The sequence below is a fragment of the Poecilia mexicana genome, unplaced genomic scaffold (genome assembly GCF_051168715.1).
Source record: "Poecilia mexicana isolate PSO_F unplaced genomic scaffold, ASM5116871v1 scaffold_18, whole genome shotgun sequence".
NCBI classification, from domain to species: Eukaryota; Metazoa; Chordata; class Actinopteri; order Cyprinodontiformes; family Poeciliidae; genus Poecilia; species Poecilia mexicana.
In genome coordinates this window covers 25,702,162-25,718,712 of record NW_028263387.1, presented here as the reverse complement: position 1 = coordinate 25,718,712, position 16,551 = coordinate 25,702,162, and the positions used below count along the sequence as shown (strand labels likewise).

General features: G+C 37.3%; 2 protein-coding genes across 8 annotated transcripts; both read left to right on the top strand.

The window, feature by feature from the left end:
• Window positions 1–1,637: 1,637 nt before the first annotated feature.
• LOC106910707 (type-2 ice-structuring protein-like) lies at window positions 1,638–5,732 on the top strand. Of its 7 annotated transcripts, none has more exons than XM_088015841.1 (10): window positions 1,638–1,796; window positions 1,900–2,004; window positions 2,697–2,735; window positions 2,989–3,042; window positions 3,294–3,353; window positions 3,496–3,525; window positions 3,613–3,716; window positions 4,926–5,063; window positions 5,145–5,250; window positions 5,421–5,732. In XM_088015841.1, exons 2-10 carry the CDS (start codon window positions 1,944–1,946, stop codon window positions 5,498–5,500), a joined length of 672 nt encoding a protein of 223 aa, XP_087871967.1. In that variant the 5' UTR covers window positions 1,638–1,796; window positions 1,900–1,943; the 3' UTR covers window positions 5,501–5,732. The 7 variants fall into 7 exon arrangements, with proteins under 7 accessions (XP_087871967.1, XP_014832864.2, XP_087871965.1 ...); XM_014977378.2 differs by having other exon boundaries at window positions 2,983–3,042; window positions 5,424–5,732; XM_088015839.1 differs by having other exon boundaries at window positions 2,983–3,042.
• A 5,655-nt stretch (window positions 5,733–11,387) lies between these two features.
• LOC106912479 (type-2 ice-structuring protein-like) lies at window positions 11,388–13,735 on the top strand. The gene is made up of 8 exons (XM_088015844.1): window positions 11,388–11,470; window positions 11,721–11,762; window positions 11,884–11,907; window positions 12,004–12,045; window positions 12,702–12,805; window positions 12,912–13,046; window positions 13,121–13,229; window positions 13,399–13,735. Exons 1-8 carry the CDS (start codon window positions 11,410–11,412, stop codon window positions 13,464–13,466), a joined length of 585 nt encoding a protein of 194 aa, XP_087871970.1. The 5' UTR covers window positions 11,388–11,409; the 3' UTR covers window positions 13,467–13,735.
• The last annotated feature ends 2,816 nt before the right edge of the window (window positions 13,736–16,551 follow it).

Genomic DNA, 16,551 nt, shown 5'->3' with positions numbered 1-16,551 from the left:
TGTTTTTACTCACATCAGACTTTGAGAAATATATATTTAAAAAAATCATCATTTTTTTTACATTCATCTATCAGTTCCTGAAACTCATCAGCGTGTCAGACACTGTTTGGTTTACTAGCGCCACCATGTGGAGATTGGTGAGTATTAATGTTTAGGCTCAGGTATGTAAATAAAGGAGGCAGCTGGAAATATTTTTGCACATGTTTGCATCATTTTTTGCAGTTTCCTCTCTTAACGGATGGATTAAAAACAAATGTTCATATATTTGAAACAAACACATTCACAGCTGCTTCAATAATAAAAAACAAATCTGCTGAACTTTGACCTGACCCGCCCCACAGAAAAAGAAAACCTGACCTCGTATTTGTATATCAGAACATGAATAAAAATCTTATTAAAATGTGTAACATACATTTAAAAAATAAAATGTCACAAGGTAAGCCATCATTGTGAAATAAAGAAACAATGAAATAAACAAATCAATACTTTTACAATTATTCTGTTTTAATTTCATGGGTAAATTTATTTATTTGATGTATAATTTATTAATTATTAAAACAGTATTTATTTACTCAATTTTGAATGAAGTAGGTCTCAATAAATCAACCGTTATTATATTTCTGAATGAGAAAACTGGATTATTGATCAGAGGATTTAGAAATTCCTTTTTTGTCAGTCAAAGGAAGTGGGTTCACACAAAAATTAGAATATAAAATGTATAAAAAACAGGAATAAGAATAAAATACTGGAAGCTATGTTACCATTTTTTTCTAAGATGAATATTCCTCTTGTTTCTTACATTAAATGTTTCATTTATTAACCCTGATAAGATAATTCAACCTTAACTTTTTTGAAGAGTAGAAATTGATGTAATTATTATGTTTTATTTAATTATATTGATATTTTTAACGCATTCTGGCCAAAATGTGAGGAAACCTTTTTAGACTTTAGTCACATCCGGGTCCAACACTGACACCTGGTGGTGCAACGGTTGCAATGCAGTAACAAAGCAGAAGATAATTTGATAAATGAGTTTTCTTTCTTTCTTTCTTTCTTTCTTTCTTTCTTTCTTTCTTTCTTTCTTTCTTTCTTTCTTTCTTTCTTTCTTTATTTCCCTTTAATTTCCCTTTGAAATCAATAAACTGGTTTTGAATTTGAGTTTAATCAAATTTCTGTTCTGTTCTGATCCATCTTTATCCATCCACTAGTACTTTAACTCTTTTTTTTATTATTATTTTGCAATGAGCTTCACGTCTCAGAGCTTGGAAGGCCTCTGTGCCATCACCCTAACCTTCATCTCCCTTCACAGATTCTCTATCAAGTTGCCACTGTGGCTCATTTTTAAACACGTTACTTACAGAAAGATGCTGATAAGATTAAAATATTTGCTAAGTGAGACTTAACTGTGCCCATTTATCTTTCAGTTTAACATTTTTGAGCTAATAGTTTGTTTTCGCTCACCTCTGACCTCATTTTGTTGTGTATTGAGTAAATACGTGATGCTAAGTAAATACATTAATTCAACTGAATATTTATCAAGGGTGTTGTTTGTTCAGATTCCTGGAAAACAAGAAGCTCTTTCTATTGAAAGTTCCAACGAATCGCACTGCAGTCTGGATCTGTTCACCGTTTGTCTTTGTTGTTACTGAGTACGGATGTCTGATCCTGTTCAGCGCCTGTGAACGTCGTGTTTTGGGTGGGAAGGAGTCACGGTGCTGCTCCTTCTGCCTTATATCAAACCAGGCGAAACGAGACTGAAGCTGCAGGCTGAAACTCACCAGACAGAAGACAAGAAGGTAAATCTTTACCTTTGATGACGATGATGATGATGATGGTTGTTTTGTCATTTGATGTTTGTGTTGGATTCATGTAAGTTATGCGTTATGTTTCTGCCTGTAGAACATAAAGTTATCACCACAGGTTGCATCCCAGTCATCTCCACCATGAAGATCCTGAGTTTGTCTTGGTTTGGATTCGCCGTGTTGACTTTGGCCCATGCAGTCTGTGAGTATTTACTGCAGCAGTATGTGCTGGTATTTACATTGTTTGAAGTGTAGAGCAACTACTCTGTAGAATAGGAAATCTACAAAGATTAATAACCTTTTCTTTTGAGAATAAAACGGAAAGCCTGGTCGGCTGTTTGCTCGTCTGAGGGAGAAATCCCTCTCAGATATCTTTGCAGCTGCAGTTCTGGAAAATCTTTGTTTACCCTGCATCTGTTTTGTGTTTGCATCTCTGCATTTTATTGCCATGACCTTCACTTGACCTCAATTATCTATCCTGGGTTAAAATTTCACAACAAGCTCTGTCTGCTGCCAGCTCTTGTGCACTGAAACCGTTCGTGTGCAAAACTCACTTTTTGACTTTTGAAGCTGTTTTGACTGTTTGTAAACCTTCAGTTTCCTAAACCTGAATAATATAATTTGTTCTCAATGAGCTCAAGTGAATAAAATAGGGATTTTAAAGCAGGTGCAACATTGGTAACAAAAGAGAATCCCATTACTTAGCAACAAAAACATGTTTTTTTTTTTTTTTAATTACATGTAAAGTATCTTTGAAAGTGTCTCTGGATTCATGTATAATTGTGGAAAATAAAGTTGAAAAGTCTAATAAAATCTGCTGATTAAGCAATATTTGCACTGATAGATTATTAAATAGATTATTTTCATTTATTCATATTTTCATCCTGTCTGCAGCCATTCCAGTCACAGACGAACCTGTTAGTCCAGCAGAAGGTAAATCTTTGTCAGTTTTTTCTTTTATGAACTATTCTTTGTGCCAATAAGGAAAACATGATGATGAATCACAACAAGCTCTGTTGAATTGATAAAATGTGTGTGCAAACCTCACTCTTATGACTCAGAAAGTCGTTTGATATATAATCTGCAGTGAATTAAATATAATGTTTAAAAGACATGTAACATTGATCATTTTACTTAGTTATTTAATTGAAGACTCTTCTCCTAAATTTTGCTTTTCAAGCTGCAGATGACCTGGCCACTCATGACGATCCTTTCTATCCTGATCATCCACCAACTGAAGGTAAATCTTTTTTTTATGGCTTTTATTAGCACTATTATATTTGCATCATGTAAATTTGACAAACAAAGAAGTTGTGCAGGATCATTTACAATTTGAAGTTTTATAAAATGTTAAATTGTAAATTGTAGATATAAACAGAGTTTGTTTTTTTTTTGTTTTTTTTTTTAAAAAAAACAAACATTCATGTACAAAACTCACATTTTACTTAGTTATTTAATTGAAGACTCTTCTCCTAAATTCTGCTTTTCAAGCTCCAGATGATTTGGTCACTCATGACGATCCTTTCTATCCTGATCATTCACCAACTGAAGGTAAATCTTTTTTATTGGTTTTATTAGCACTATTATATTTGTGTCATGTAAATTTGACAAACAAAGAAAATGTACATGATCATTTACAATTTGAAGTTTTATAAAATGTTAAATTGTAAATATAAAGAGAGTTTTTTTTTAGATTATGGTGGTGACTGGATGGGTGTAACTGGTCAGTTTCCCCCATTTCTAACTCATTATACTGATTCAGAATCATTTAACTAGTCGGTACTAATCAATCTATTATAACTATTCAAAGATGGAGACTATCACTGGGACTTCACCTGCCCTGATGGATGGACGATGCACAGCACTCAGTGCCTCCTCTTTGTTCCCCAGAATATGACCTGGAATGAGGCCAAGGTAACCGAGAACAGACTTTTCACATCAAAATGGTAAAAAATCTCTTATTGTTGGGTGAATATTGGTTCCAATTTACTGTTAAACCTCGTCTATTCATGCTGCTAAAACCTACTTCATGTTCAGAGTTTAGCACCTATATGTGTTTTACTGACTTCACAGTCACAGTGCAAAGCAAATCTTGGTTATTTAGCATTTGGGTCCTTTGGATTTGATAAAGCTTTAAACAGATAGAGGCCATTTACCGTTTCCTAGGCTGAACAGGAGGGGGCTGAGCACACAGCCCTGGGGTGCACCAGTGGTGGAGGAAGGAAAAATATCATCATCCTCACAGTCATCGTTATTTAGACTGTCTGTCACTAGAGGACCCAAATTTGGGTCCTCTAGTGACAGGGGTGTCAAACTCCAGTCCTCAAGGGACGCTGTCCTGCAACTTTTAGATGTGCCTCTGCTGCACCACACCTGAAAAGAATAATTAGGTCATTAGCAAGGCTCAGGAGAACCGATCTACACAGGGAGGAGGTAATTAAGCCATTTCATTCCACTGTTTTTTACCTGTGGCACATCTAAACACTGCAGGACAGCGGCCCTTGAGGACTGGAGTTTGACACCCCTGTCATTGTGAATGACAACCTGAGACCAACAGGTTAGAGTCAAATTCAGTCTGAGTGCGTTGAGGTTTTGAGTTTGGGTCTGCGGTCTGATTGGTTATTCATTTGATTATTTGATCTTGCAAGGCGTCGTGAGATATCCTGTCTAAACATTGTGTGTGTGTGTGTGTGTGTGTGTGTGTGTGTGTGTGTGTGTGTGTGTGTGTGTGTGTGTGTGTGTGTGTGTGTGTGTGTGCGTGTGTGTGTGTGTGGGTGTTATCCCACACACCTACATGTTATATCTGTTATATCCACTGATGGCTCTAATAAGAAAAGTGGAAAGGTTTTAAAAATGTGCTTTACAACTACATGAATAATATGATGATGAGAATAGAGGCGATTCTCACGGTGTGAAGTGATGGTGGAGAAACTAACACTTAAAGCAGTTTGTGTTTTGCTGCATGACAAACATTTGTTCACTGGTTGATGAAAACCTTAATTTATGTCATTTCACTGAAGACTCACCTGCTGATTTTACAGCAGGTTTAGACACAGCAGAGTTTGCAATGATGTCGTTCTCTATGTGTTTTTCAACTCTGTGTTATTTCTGCCTTCTCTTTAGGAAAACTGTGCATCCAAAGGTGAAGGTTCACTCGCTGCTGTGTATAATGAAATACAAGCTGATGAGATTTACGACGAGCTGGAAAGTGCTGGGCATCAAGGAGGACCAGTGTGGGTTGGAGGCAGCAAAACATCAGAGGTAGATAAATCCTCCTTACACAGTTCAAAACGAGGTTTTATCTTCAATCTGGAGTTGACTTGGTTTGATTTTGTCCTGCAGGATCCGTCTTGGTCCTGGGTGGATCCCATTTCCTCTGACTTTGCTAAGTTTTGCGATGAGCAAAGTTCACACGATGAGAACAACTGTCTGGAGATCTCTTTTGATGGTAAATCAAATTTAAACGTTTCATTTCACTTTGAACTCATTCAGTTTCTCTCAAAGACCAAAATTATTTCCACATAATATGCAGAAATATGCACATTTTACATTTTTCTGCATATTTATGTGAAGATAACATAACGACGCCTCAGCTTGACTGAACGTTTTTCCTGTTAGCAGATTCCGGCTCTGGATGCCTGACTGGCAGGAAATGTGACGCTGAGCTCCCGTCAGTCTGTGCCATCCTCCTCTACTAGCTGAAATGAATCTTCAGCAGATACCAGTTAACGTGCCTCTTGGCCATCACTCTGGCATTTCTTACTTTTCCTTAAATGTTCCTGCTCTGCTGCTTCAATATAAAAAAAAACTGACCAAAAACATACTAGATACTAGTTTTAGTCACTAGGCACAGACACCTTCTGCTTGCAAGAGAAAGCAACTTATCCCCTCTAACAACTTTCCAAATAAAGGCACTAATAAAAAGTAAAAGATGTGTGTGTGTCTGTATTAAAGCAACACATTTCCCCCTTACATTTTTTACTGTTTCCTTGGACACTGTTAAGTAATTGTTCCTGTGATTTTTTTTTACTGCTTAAATTTCAGTTTTACAGTTCAAAAACATCTGATGTGCCTTTAAAGAAGATTTTATTTCACACTCAGCTGTGTAATCAAACCTAGAGCTCTTCACTTTAGCATTTTTATAACAAAACTGTATCAATGTACCCAAGAATCCAGAAACAAAATATTCAAATTGGAAATCCTTCTGTCAAATATTAAATCTAAATATTAGAACAACTCCTGCTTCATGTCTCTCAGCTGCTGTAACTTAAACTGCTCTCCTTGGATAAGAAAAGTTAAAAAAGTCATAACAAAAATGTTATCAGTTCATAAATGTGACAAGTATTTGTATCAACAAACTTCACAGCATGTGAAGCTATCTGTGAAAAACAGACATGGCTTCACACCTAAAGCCAATATTTAGTTTTCCTGAAAGTCAAAGGTGGAGATGTTTTCAGAGCAAACAGGCTGACAGCTCAGTTACATTGTAACTGGTTCAGTTCCATTTGTTTTCATGCATCGCTGCCTGACATCTGAGCCTAAAGAGACCCGGTGCTCAGAAACCGTTTATTTACTGATGACTGTACTCAGGACTCCAATTACTGTGTCATTGATATTTAACTGAAAATACTTTTTAACGATGAAGGTAGTTTGTTTTCTTTTTTTTTATTATTCTATTATATTTTATTATATATTTTTATTATTATTCTGTTTTTTTTTCCATTTTCATGTCTAACCCTTACACAACTTCCTTTTCATCTCTTTGTTTTGCAAAATGTTTTTATTTTTTTATTTGGTTTTGGTTAATGCAAAGATTATCTGATTATCTTTGGTACTTGACCCTAACAACCAGATACAGAGGGATGTCAGCGCCATCTGGTGGATAAATGCAGAAATTAAAAACTGCATATCAATCTAAAGAATAGAATAGAATAGAATAGAAGCTGAAGAACTCTTTGCAGCTTTCATTTTAGTTGAACTCCTTTCTTTTCATTTTCATTAAACTTTAATAGTCGACTTTTCCAGTTACCTGCCTAAATACAGTTATAAAATTTGCAATGTAGACTCAGGATCTCAATATTATTAAATAATGCGGTCACTGAGTGAGAAAGCTTTGTTGTTGGATTTAGCATTAGCATCATCTATATTGTTCTCCTAACATTCCCTTAATTTATTCACATCTTTTTCACATTTCACAGAGTTTAACATTCAGTATATGTTTTGACATTATGTGAACCGTGAATGAATGAAGCATGAATAAATTCCCAAACATGACTTTGAATATATAAACACATGTATGCTGACACTCAGCTAAACCAGTCCTAATGGACCTGGATGAAATGCCATAGGTTAACCTCCTTTTAGTCTGATTAGTATTAGTTTAGTCATTAATTCTTTAAGAGAATATACAAATTATAGTCAGTAAACTTCCAATTAATATGTTGCTACAGTTATCATTCTTTTCAATATGTGTGAGTTCATCCTTAACATTTTGAAAGAGAAGCGATTGATAAAATTATAATGGTTCATTTAGTTGGATTGATATTTTTAAAACACATTGCAGACTTTCTTCACATTGAGAGCAAAGACATTAACCACTTCCTGTTCCCAGATTCAGCACAACAGAAAACTGTTCCATGCATTTGATAGAAAATCCACCAGTGACCCCTAGTGGTCAAAACAAAGAGAAGTAAAACGACTTGAGAAAAGTTTCCTCCTTTCTTTTCTCTTTCTCCATTCATTTCTTTCATTGTTTGTGGAGATACTCAGTACTCCTGCTTTCACCTCCTTATTTATTATTAAATTGCAAGAAATGCTGAATGATAATTGCATCAATTAATTCATAGAGTAATGTTTAGTCAGGTTGCAGGGTTTAAACTGAATAAAACCAAAAGCTTCATACAAAAAAATTACATCATTTCAATTTTATTTTTTTAATTCCTGAGTTTCTAAATATCGATTTTGTCTGATTTCCTAGAGTTTATGTGCAGAAATCTTTGAGCAAACTCATGTGACAAGTAATAACAGATATATCTTAGGAATGTTAGAATATCTCAATATGCTGTTGGAATGGAAGATATTTAACTTTTTACAAGTATTTCAAAGTTTTTAGTAAAAAACAAAAAGATTGTTTTTCTAATATATGTCAACATTAAAATTCATCCATCCGCCATGACTTCCAGTGAAATCTGATAAGGATCAATGACAGAAAAACAAACAGGTTTTATCTCAGTCCTCAGAGTTTCTTAGTTCATGACCTTGACCTGAAAACGTCTCTGGAATCATAAACTTTTACAGCAACATATTAAAGAACAACCTGCAGTTCAGGAAACTAATGATGTTCTTCATAGATGACATATTGCACATTTTTCATCCTTTTTCTTTTTACTTTGATCAGTCTGATAGTAATTTATTTCCTGAGGAATCTTTTATTTTAACATTGTTTTATATCTGGATTTGCATTCAAACCTAATGCCAGAACACACCATACGAGCTGTAGTTTATTATTTTACTGATGTCTTACCTTTGTTCTCATTTTCTTTCATTGACCTAAATATGCTCAAAAAAATAAAGGGAACATTTTACTTTAATTTTGTGTGTGGCTCTAAATCCAGGCCTCCATTAGTTAATAAATTTGATTTCCATTGATGATTTTTGTGTGATGAAGCTAATAGCGAAAATTCAACCTGGAAGACTCCATCCCCTCCGTTCGCCCATCGGCGTCATGCTCATCTCCGACCTCAGCTCTGGACCTCACCCGGTGTGTCCAATCATCAATCAGGCTCTGCATGAAGGATCCACACCGAAGCCGTCAGCCGCTTCCCAGCTGCGTTCAACCTGAAACTGTAACCATGGTAACGTCCTTGTTTGTAGCAGTATAAGTATTTATAATAATAATAATAATAACTATATATTTTATTTAAAAGGTGCTTTGAGGGCACATAAGGTCACCTCACAAAAGTAAAAATAAATTTTAAAGAAAAAAAAATCAAAATTAAAATAAAAAATAAAAATAAATGAATGAATGAATGAATAAATAAATAAATAAATAAATAAATAAATAAATAAATAAATAAATAAATAAATAAATAAATAAATAAATAAATAAAGAGATCGTGCAAATGCCTGTTAGAACAGCAGCGCGTTCAGCGGGATTTAAAGGCAGAGAGTCAGAGAGTCTTTGAGTGGGAATGTGGACGTTTATTCTAAATCGTAGAATCATGTGTATAAGTTGTACATTTACAGAACAAAGATGCTTTATGTCCATAAGGCGCATTCACAAAGCGGGCGGCTGGACTGAAGGATGACTACAGCTGGAACGGTAGAGGTCTTGTGAGAAAATCTGTTCCCCCTGTGTTGGGAGCGCGCATTGCAGCCAGAGAAGTGGATCTGACCGTTTTCACTGCGCTTTTGATTGATTTCTCGGTAAAAACTACTCGTAAATGTAACTTTTAGTTTAATCAGCAGCTATCAAAATAAAAATACATACGTGAGTAAACTAGGTCTTGTGTGGAGGTCTTTTTACGCTGTTTTGTGTTATTTTAAACGCGAAGAGAATCGATCTTTTTTCAGCGTTTGTCTCGTAAGCCTCACAAATAAAAGTCAGTCAACAAACACAGGTTCCCAACACGAAGTGTGCATTTATAATTTTTCATTTCTGATAAAGGAGGAGAGAAGCTGGCCGATAGCAGGGCACAAAAATAAAGACTTCCTGAAAAGATCAGAGTGTAAACTTTTTGGTCAATCCCGTTCTAAAGTAAAATATGACAGATTACTGGATTAAGGAAATGTCTAGTATGCTATCACACATAATAATTTTTTGAGAATTTGGAAACAGTTGCTTTTTATTTCCCAAAGTTATGGGGGGAGAAGAAGAGAGAATGGATATTTCAGCTGCCTGATAAAATCTGTTCCCCCTATAATGGAAATAAATTAATTTACCTGCAAAGTCTTTTACTGTGTTCATTCCCCTTATGATCAACAAGAAATCCTGTAATTTTCTTAACATTTGCCCTTTTTTTGCCAAAGTTAGGATGGGGGAACAAAATATATATATTTTTTTATCAAAACATACAAATTATAGTCATGATAAAACTTTTCATTAACACTCAAAATAAGAATATTAATGTTACAATCACCACTGTTAAGAATAAGTCTCACAGCAATGTCCAACCTCATGCTGTAGACGCCGCAGTGGAAACAGGAAAATCCACAACCTCTTTTGCTAGGAGTTTTTCTGCAAACTGAAATAAACAGCTTCATTTAATGATTCAAATTTTAGGTAACAAAGAAATTAATTCACTGTACATGTCCATTTCATGTAGGGGGAACAGATTATTTCAGGTGGCTGAAAGAGCTAAAATACTTTGTTCCCCCATCCTAACTTTGGAAAATAAAGGGCAAATGTTAAGAAAATTACAGGATTTCTTGTTGATCATAAGGGGAATGAACACAGTAAAAGACTTTGCAGGTAAATTAATTTATTTCCATTATAGGGGGAACAGATTTTATCAGGCAGCTGAAATATCCATTCTCTCTTCTTCTCCCCCCATAACTTTGGGAAATAAAAAGCAACTGTTTCCAAATTCTCAAAAAATTATTATGTGTGATAGCATACTAGACATTTCCTTAATCCAGTAATCTGTCATATTTTACTTTAGAACGTGATTGACCAAAAAGTTTACACTCTGATCTTTTCAGGAAGTCTTTATTTTTGTGCCCTGCTACACTTCGTGTTGGGAACCTGTGTTTGTTGACCGACTTTTATTTGTCAGGCTTACGAGACAAACGGTGAAAAAAGATTGATTCACTTCGCGTTTAAAATAACACAAAACAGCGTAAAAAGACCTCCACACAGGACCTCGTTTATTTATGTATGTATTTTTATTTTGATAGCTGCCGATTAAACTGAAAGTTACAACATTGACATGATTATATGAGTAGTTTTTACCGAGAAATCGATCAGAAGATCAGAAGCGCCGTGAAAATGGTCAGATCCGCCGAATCCACCTCTCTGGCTGCAATGCGCGCTCCCGACACAGGGGAACAGATTTTCACAGGGGAACAGATTTTCACAGGGGAACAGATTTTCTCCGCACGGCTCCTTCTTTAGGTTTTGCTCAGACAACCAAGCGAATGGCAGATTTGGACATGTGAATTTTCAAGCTTGTATAAATAAACATGCACATAAATTTCCTAGTCATAACACAAGAAAGTTGAAGAATGACATTTTGTTGCTGTCGCTGCTTCCTGGTTTGTATGGACCTATTTGTAACTTGGTCTTGTTTACCAGAAAACCTTATCAGTGAAAATAATCTCTTATGCTGAAGTCATAAAGTCCAAATCACATCTTTGCTTGGATTTCACGGAAAGATTGTTAGCAGTTTATTATTGACAGGTCTGTCCATGTTTCCTGGTCTGTCAGGATATAAGAGCAGCTGTTTTCCAGGACCTGCAGACAGAAGAGCTGAAGTTTGTCTGACGCTGAAGTGAAGGAAAAAAGGTAATTTTGATGCTGCTTTGGTAAAAAGTTTTTATCTAACTTCAGTTATTTCTTTATTGAGCTGAGACTGTTTGTGCTTTTTGAAGGTGATCTTCAATCTGCATCATGAAAACTCTGAATGTACTGATGTTTATTTGTGCCTTGATGGCTCTGAGTCAAGCTGCTGGTGAGTTGGAGACGCAGATTTAGCATCAGAAGGAGATAAAACTGAATATTTGAATTTTATCCACTGAGCTACAGATAAAAATAAACTGTTACTGATAAGGATTCTTTATTTCTACAGATTGTCTGATCTAATTTAATCATGAATGTCATAATAACAAAACTTTCAAAAACTTTTTTTACAATAGATATTCATTTTTGAATGTTTTACGAGCGAAAAGATATTCAATAATCACAACCTTTACCTTCCCCAGCTGACAGCGAGGAAACTGAGATTGAGGAAACTTTTTATGAAGGTAAGTTTATGTTTTTTTATATGTGTCTATTTTACCTGTAATGAGTCAAATTAATTATTATTAGGAGATAAAGTCTAACTCTGATCTTTGCTAAACTAATCTCTTCTTCCTGATGCCGAAGTTGGAAACTGGACAGATCCAGCAGGTCAGAAACTTTTTCACCTCATTTTAGACATATTTGTTTTACTCTGCTATATTAAGCAGAAGATAATGTTGGACGTCTTTTATGTATATATTTCAGATGTAGAAAATGGACCTGAAGCGGAGGAGGCTGATCCACAGGGTGAGTTAGTTTCCATTAAGTCCCAGATTTTACTCTTGGAATCGTCTCCATCTACAGAAACACTGAGAAAGTTTTCAGTCAATATGATCAACAACTTTGAGGATTTTTCTTTCTCTCTGCTCCAAAAAAGAAAAAGTAAAGAAACATTTACATCTTTGATGAATTTGGGATCATCTCTGGTGGAAGAAAGTAGAAGAAAATGAGAGCCTATATGATAACTTTCATACTTTTGGAGTAATACAACTCAACCACACATTATCCACATGACTTTCTACCTTCCTGCTAGATTTTGGGTCTGATGAATTATTTTTGTAATGTTGTTATATGCTATGGAGAATAATTCTGTTCAATGATGCAATCATGAACTATTTTCAGTTTCCTGAGTCCCACAGCATCATAGGTCCGCCACCATACTTACATTTTCCTTGTTTTAGGCCATATATGTCAGGACTGTTGTAGGTTTGAGCCCAGTTGAGTTTAATGAACTCCATGTCGGGATGTTGTTACTCTGTCATTATGAAGTGTAATAAAATATCACTTTCACTGAAGGTTTAACCACATAAACAGGCCAACAGATGCAGCCTTCACTGAGCATTATGTCTGGGATATGATGATCTATGTGAAGTTGACCTGAGTCGGCATCTGTTTGTCTGCAGCAACAAATGATCTGCTTAGGAGATCTTGTCCTCCTGGTTGGTCGCAGTTCTACCAGCGCTGCTTCATCTACATCTCCAGAACCATGACTTGGGCGACAGCCCAGGTGATCTAAGTCAATCTATTTCCTTTAATATTCTCTTCTTATATGTGTTTTTTATGCCTGAGTTTAACTGTTTAACCCATGAACTCCCCGTTTGTCTCGGCTGCAGAGAAACTGTGTGTCTTTGCAGGCAACCCTTGCATCCGTCCACAGCTTTCAGGAGTACCATCACATCCAGAGGTTGATAACAGCTGCAACTCACGGATCACCAGAAACATGGATTGGAGGCTCTGATGCTCAGCAGGTAATTTCACCCAGGATAAAAGGATAAAAAGATCTGGAAATTGATATTAACATTTATAATCTGTTAAATTCCAGGAGGGCGTTTGGCTGTGGAGCAATGGGAGTCCCTTCCACTACTCTAACTGGTGCAGTGGAAATCCAGATAATTACAAAAACCAGCACTGCCTACAGATGAACTTTGGAGGTGATTAAAATTAATTTCCACATGAGGTTTATAATGCCAGGCAGCCTGCAGATTGTTAAAATCACTCATTTATTTGTAGTTAAAACATTAAAAGACTTACATTAGCTGTGCAGCTTCACAGCTTTGCTTTAAATTATGTTTCAGTGATGTTTGTTGTTGTTTCTTGCAGGATCCAAGTGCTGGGATGACGTGTGGTGTGACCAATATCGCCCATCAGTCTGTGCCAAAAACATCTGAGATCTCATCGACAGAAATCCAACAAACAGGACTGGATGTCTTGTTATGTGCTTTTACATTTTAATGATCAAACTTGATTCAAAATGTAAAAATTATATTTTGAAGTTTTAAAAGATTTTCTCTGTATGATAATTAAATAATCAAGATATAAGGAACTTGTATTTGTATCTAAAACAGACTTGGTGTGTATTTGTATTTGTGTCATCATAGCTCATGTTACATTTTAGAAACTAAACTTGGGTTTTGATTAAACTGGTTTATAAATCAAAGCCTGAGCTTCTCTGTGTTTGTTCTGTATGTAGAGAGTTCAATCTGGAAAGACTCAGACGGAGAACAAGGAACAATTAAAAGATTTAATGACAGCAATGAATAACAGTTCTTTGGCGCTCGGGCCCCGGCAGCTGATTTGAGCTGAGATTTGATGTGAACTCGATGAACATCCCGATAACCGATTAGGGATGCTCTCCCCCCAAAAAGGGGCTGAGGCCGGGGCCGAGGAAAGGTGAGACCTAAAACTTGTGTGCTGACTTAAGAATGCAGGGAGAAAAGTACAATACGATTGTAGACTAACGGAGTGCAGAAGACCAGAAGGAGAGAAGCTGGCAGGAGTAATCAAATTTGATAGAGGGGTTTTCATGATATCATGATGCACAGGTGAAGAATGAAGGCATGCTCAGAGAAGGGGCCAAAATAATACGAGGCATGAGAGTGAAAGACAGTTGAAGGTGTGGAGCCAGGCTGGGGATAGGATCAGCTAGATGACAACATCAACTGGAGAGTGATGGCAGGATAGGTGCCCACTGTAAGGGAGCCAACACTGGAAAGTGTGAGGGAAAAAGAAAACCAACTGAGACATGGGCCAACATTGAGAGAAAGGCTGGGACATGGGCCAGCCGCAGGGGCAGGAGACGCTGGGACATGGGCCAGCAGCAGGGGCGGAGACGCTGGGACATGGGCCAGCAGCAGGGGCGGAGACGCTGGGACATGGGCCAGCAGCAGGGGCAGGAGACGCTGGGACATGGGCCAGCAGCAGGGGCAGGAGACGCTGGGACATGGGCCAGCAGCAGGGGCAGGAGACGCTGGGACATGGGCCAGCAGCAGGGGCAGGAGACGCTGGGACATGGGCCAGCAGCAAGGGCAGGAGACGCTGGGACATGGGCCAGCAGCAGGGGCAGAGGAAAAGCCAAAAACAGAAAAAGAGTTAGCAATGGAGAGAGAAGGAAAAGTCAAGAGGGGAAGTAATCAGTGAGATGATAGAGACTCACAAGACTTAGGATGCGGTAGAAGGAGTGTGCTTGTGATGTGACGTGTAGGTGGGAGCATGGAGGCGTGAGAAGGAAAAAGGGACAAATCACTGGATAAGAATGCTTGCTTAGGCAAGAAAAGACCAACCACCACCAGCGAAATGCGCAGTGCTCACCTAAGCACTGAGGGAGCCCTCGCTAATAAATTACAGAGCGAGACCTGAGATTAAACATGAAATGAGCGATGCCGTCTAACGGCTGAACTGAACAGGACAGAGGTGGAGACAGCTCATCAACAACAGTCAAAATGATCATGGGTGAAAAACGGATAAGATTAAAGTCGGTTCATGACATGAAACGGACTGGTGAAGGTTCAGCTTTATAGTAACACACGACTGATGAGAGTGACAATTAGGGATTGCTTGCGGAGTTAGCCCCTCAGGAAACGGGTTATGGCTCTGGAACAATTTCGTAAAAAGCTGGAAACTCTAGCTGCTGAAATGAAGATGAAGCTGAACCAACTACATAGGAGATCCCCCCCAAAAAAGGGCCATGCCCAACGGACTGAATTTAAAATGAAAAATAGAAAGAAAATACCATCTTAACTCATCAAAAAGCTTTGACGTGTAGAGATGTGCCACTCGAATGAACTCCACTGGACCTAGCAATGGGTTGGGAGTTTAGACTAGAATGGCTGTGAGCTTTAGGATACCTGCAAGAGCTGGTTGCCATAGTGACAGACCCACAAGAATGACTGGTAAGAGTCTAAAGGCTATAGGCCCAGAAGTGAGACTGGAATGAGCACATTTGAGTGTGGGACCGGGGTAAGTGAGAGAACCGACTACATAGCCTGAAAGTGGCAGGATGGCCTGGGAAATAATCTGCCGATTCTGGGAGATCTTGAGATAAGAACTGAGAAGCGACCCATGGGACTTGAATAGGACACATCAGAATATGGAACCGCTTGGTTGATGGCGCGAAGCAAGTAGACCAGGAATATCCAGAGTTCAGCTAAGAAAAACCTAAAACTTAAGCTACAAAAAGGATCACCTACTAGAATAGACTGCCAGACTATTTAAATCCTCTGGATTGTTCTGAGCTGAGCTACCGGAATGAAATATGAATCAACCACTATACATTGCGCATGTGGAAAATTCCTATAAATCGAATGCTTTAAAAAAAAAAAACCACGTCTTACATTGAGACTAAACCAGTTCTATTTAAGGTTGCTTTGATAAGTAGTGAATGGACACGAGCAAAAATTTTTAGAAACAATGATTGGACAATGCCCTCGTCAACAAGAATTTAAGGCCAATTAATAATTAGCAGAAGCGCTGGACAGACTCAACCGAACTGAAGAGGAATTATTAATCGACTTCATGTTACGTTGGCAAGCCACTCTACTACACGTATTGCATTGCAACAGGGTAAAAGTCCACAATTAGGTGAATGACAATTTATGCCTCATGCCGCGGTATGAGAAGGCCAGCCGAGACGCGAACCCCTGCTCCAGACGAGATTAGCTGATTGAATTGACTGTTTAGGTCATGATAAGGAGTAAATTTAAAATATGCTAGTTTTAAAAAAACTTGCCACGTCTTTATTGGAAAGCCTAATTATAGTTCTCAGATTAATAACTTATTCTGTCCTGTTAACCTTTATGTTACCTGTAGATAAAGTAGATTGTTTGCTGAGATCTTTTGAACTGCCCTTTGTTTGGGAAATCATCAGGAGAAGTTCCAGCTTTCACACTGATCTGTGAAAAGCCTTGAAACAGCAGGAGTCCAGGCCAGTAGAGGAGAAGCTCTGCTTCCACTTGTTTAGATAAAGGTGACAGTTTG

Bases quoted from the DNA above. Each gene is read 5' to 3' on its own strand.
- LOC106910707 (XM_088015839.1), top strand. From the start codon at position 1,944: ATGAAGATCCTGAGTTTGTCTTGGTTTGGATTCGCCGTGTTGACTTTG. The intron at 3,354-3,495 runs GTAAATCTTTTT...GTTTTTTTTTAG, and splicing joins TGATCATTCACCAACTGAAG to ATTATGGTGGTGACTGGATG. The intron at 5,251-5,420 runs GTAAATCAAATT...TTTTCCTGTTAG, and splicing joins TCTGGAGATCTCTTTTGATG to CAGATTCCGGCTCTGGATGC.
- LOC106912479 (XM_088015844.1), top strand. From the start codon at position 11,410: ATGAAAACTCTGAATGTACTGATGTTTATTTGTGCCTTGATGGCTCTG. The intron at 11,471-11,720 runs GTGAGTTGGAGA...TACCTTCCCCAG, and splicing joins GGCTCTGAGTCAAGCTGCTG to CTGACAGCGAGGAAACTGAG. The intron at 12,046-12,701 runs GTGAGTTAGTTT...GTTTGTCTGCAG, and splicing joins GGAGGAGGCTGATCCACAGG to CAACAAATGATCTGCTTAGG.